The 2,840-nt window shown below is 52.7% G+C and overlaps 1 protein-coding gene across 1 annotated transcript; it reads right to left on the bottom strand.

Moving 5' to 3' along the window:
• Positions 1-282: 282 nt before the first annotated feature.
• LOC119314199 (probable carboxylesterase 15) lies at positions 283-1,869 on the bottom strand. The gene has a single exon (XM_037588967.1). It carries the CDS (start codon positions 1,711-1,713, stop codon positions 664-666), a length of 1,050 nt encoding a protein of 349 aa, XP_037444864.1. The 5' UTR covers positions 1,714-1,869; the 3' UTR covers positions 283-663.
• Between the last annotated feature and the right edge of the window lie 971 nt (positions 1,870-2,840).

The following is a 2,840-nucleotide window of genomic DNA, read 5'->3' as shown; positions in this document are numbered from 1 at the left end:
GTCGGTCGCCAAGCTTGCCTTCCACGCCAAGAAGAGTCCAATCCGGACTCAGGTATAATCTCCGGCTTTCATGTCTTCACAGCCCATCAGTCCGAGCCACCAGATAACAGGTCGGACGCCCGAGGACCCCTTAGTCCAGGACTCCCTCAGCGGGCTCGAGGGACGGAGCGGAGAGCACGGAGCTACAGAGAGCCTCCTATGGCCTTGGAAGGCAGTGCTCTGTGTTCGTCACTCTCGCTTATGTCAACATCTAAGCATGACACATTACCATACAATTATGAATGAGATAAGGTCCACCTCAACTTGCAATCATACATGAAAAAAGATCCACCATCACATGCAACCATGCATGCTTGGGAAAATATTTTACATTCTATTATTCTACTTACATTCAATAAATATTTTACAACTATATACATAATAAAATACAACACTCTTAATTTTGATTCACGCGATATTAATCTATATATTTATATTTCACACTTAAATATCATTGAAACATATTGTAACCGATTCTCAATCAACACGACTGGTATCATTTAGTTTAATGCAAGACGATGCAGACGAGCCGAACGTTGACGTACTTTCTGGTCGTGTCGCCTCAACTGTCGACTGTCTTGTACACCAAAACAGGCACCTCTGCACATGTATGTACGTACCGAATCAAGCCGTCTTTGGCGCCGCGACGGCGACGCAGCTGTCGACAACGAACACGCTGACGAGCCGGATCAGCTCGCCGGTGGTCTCGGACCACGGGTCCTGCGTGAAGAACCCGTGTGGGTCGTTGGGGAAATCCACGACCTTCACCGGCTTCCCCATCCCGGCCAGCCGCTCCGCGTAGTCAACGGTGCGGTCGTGCAGCAAGTCGGTGCCGCTGGAAACGACGAGGACCGGCGGGAACTTCACCGAGCCCAGCCCAGGGCTGTCCGCCCCGAACGGGTTGGCGATCGGGTGGTCCCTGCTGGCGCCCTCCGGCAGCGAGAGCCGCCAGAATCGGTCCAGCACGGCCAGGTTGAGGAACGGCTCTTCCGCCAACGGGAACTCCACCGCCTCCGACCGCGTCCGGTCCACACCGCCGAAGAACGGCATGAGCAGGATGTAGCCTTTGATCGTGATCGAGTCGACGTCATCGCCGTGTTTGGGCGTGGCCGACCCGGCGCTAACGGCGAGGTGGTGCGCTAAGGTCCCGCCCGCCGAGTCGCCGGTGACGAACACGCGGCCAAAGTCGGCCGCCTCCGTGAGCCACCCGTCCTCGGCCTCGGTGCTCACGGATTGCTCGCAGAGCCATTCTAAGAAGCCTGCCGCATCGTCGAGGGCCGCGGGGAGGCGGTGCTCCGGAGCGAGGCGGTACCCGGCGGAGAGCACGACGGCGCCGGCCTCCGCGGCGAGGCGGAGGCAGAAGCTGTGGAAGTTTCCCCACGTGCACGAGCCGAGACAGAAGCCCCCGCCATGGAAGTGGACGAGCACCGGCAGCTTCCGGCCGGCCTGCTCACCGCCGCCCGACGGCTTGTACATGCGGACGCGGAGGTTCTTGCCCTTATCGTAGACGGCCTCCTTCCACTGCACGGAAGGGTGGTCGCAGGGGAAGGTGACGGGGCAAAACTCCGGCGGGTCCGGTGACCGGACAACGGTGCCGTCGCTGAGTACACGGAGGATGCCGTAGAGGTCCTCCACGACGTTTGTGTCGCCGGAGGCAGCCACGGCGACCGGCATGGTTGGCGTGTCAATGATGTCCGAGGCTCCGTGCACACTTGCGCGTTGTGCAAAATATTTACAATTAGAAATGACAGCAAATGCAGATAGCTATGTAGTCAAACGAGTTAGTAAAGGAAGGCTTATCATGTTGATGAGATTAGCAACCTTAAGCCCTCTTATATAGCCATGTCATCTCGACCTCGACCAGTAATTACTCCATGTTTTAAGCTCTCCAAGGGCTAATATATTCGTACCTCAAAGAAAACGTTACTTACTTTACCACTTAAAATTAATAATAAGAAGAAGAAAGAAGGAAAAATATCGGATTTGCTAATCTAACTCCCACACAAAGAAAAGAGAATTAACAAAGTCGCATCTAACTCCCGCACTAATTGATTTTACGCAGAGTATCTTTTTATTTGATTAATTTACGGTTAATTTTCAGTTTTGACTTTTCATGCCGCCACGCATGACTACACTTAAGATTCACCCATTCCTGCACAAGTGCAGTTGCACATCCGTCGGCTTTTGCATTTTCTATTTTACTTTTGTCTTTTTGCATGCACTCTCAACTGGGCTTACGCACGCCCACTTGACATCTTGCAAACTTTTTTTTGCAAATACGTAAAGCTTGTGTGGCATTTTATTGATAGAAGAAAGCAGAATGAGTATAGAAAAAATACGACACATGACACATACACAAAGGCATGAACATGACACCATGAGCAGAGAGACAGGGGATGCTCGGCCCGAATAAAGAAAGAAAAACACTGCTAAACCCATGAAGCTTAGAACTAGGGACGAAAGTCGGACCAACGGGACATCCAACATCTCAAAAACTAAACATCGGATACACCTCAAGCAAACAAGATAGCGCCTCCAAGAAGGAAAACGACCTCGTGATGCCGGCGGCTTCCAATCCGAAGAACCAGACCTGGGGTTTCCCCCGGTGCTCGAAAAAGGGCACGGATAAAGGCCATGGCAATGCCTCCAAGAAGGGAAACAATACCTGTGGGTGTCGCCGCTGCCAACATCGGTAAGCCGAGCAGGGATCCATGGCCTAAGTCCGAGCAGTCCCAATGTCGCCGAAGCATGATTCCGAAGATGATGAAGTCAGGCCACTCGTCAAGACCACTAACTCAGGA

The sequence above is a fragment of the Triticum dicoccoides genome, chromosome 6A, assembly GCF_002162155.2.
Source record: "Triticum dicoccoides isolate Atlit2015 ecotype Zavitan chromosome 6A, WEW_v2.0, whole genome shotgun sequence".
Taxonomy (NCBI): Eukaryota; Viridiplantae; Streptophyta; class Magnoliopsida; order Poales; family Poaceae; genus Triticum; species Triticum dicoccoides.
This window is presented reverse-complemented; position numbering and strand designations above follow the sequence as displayed.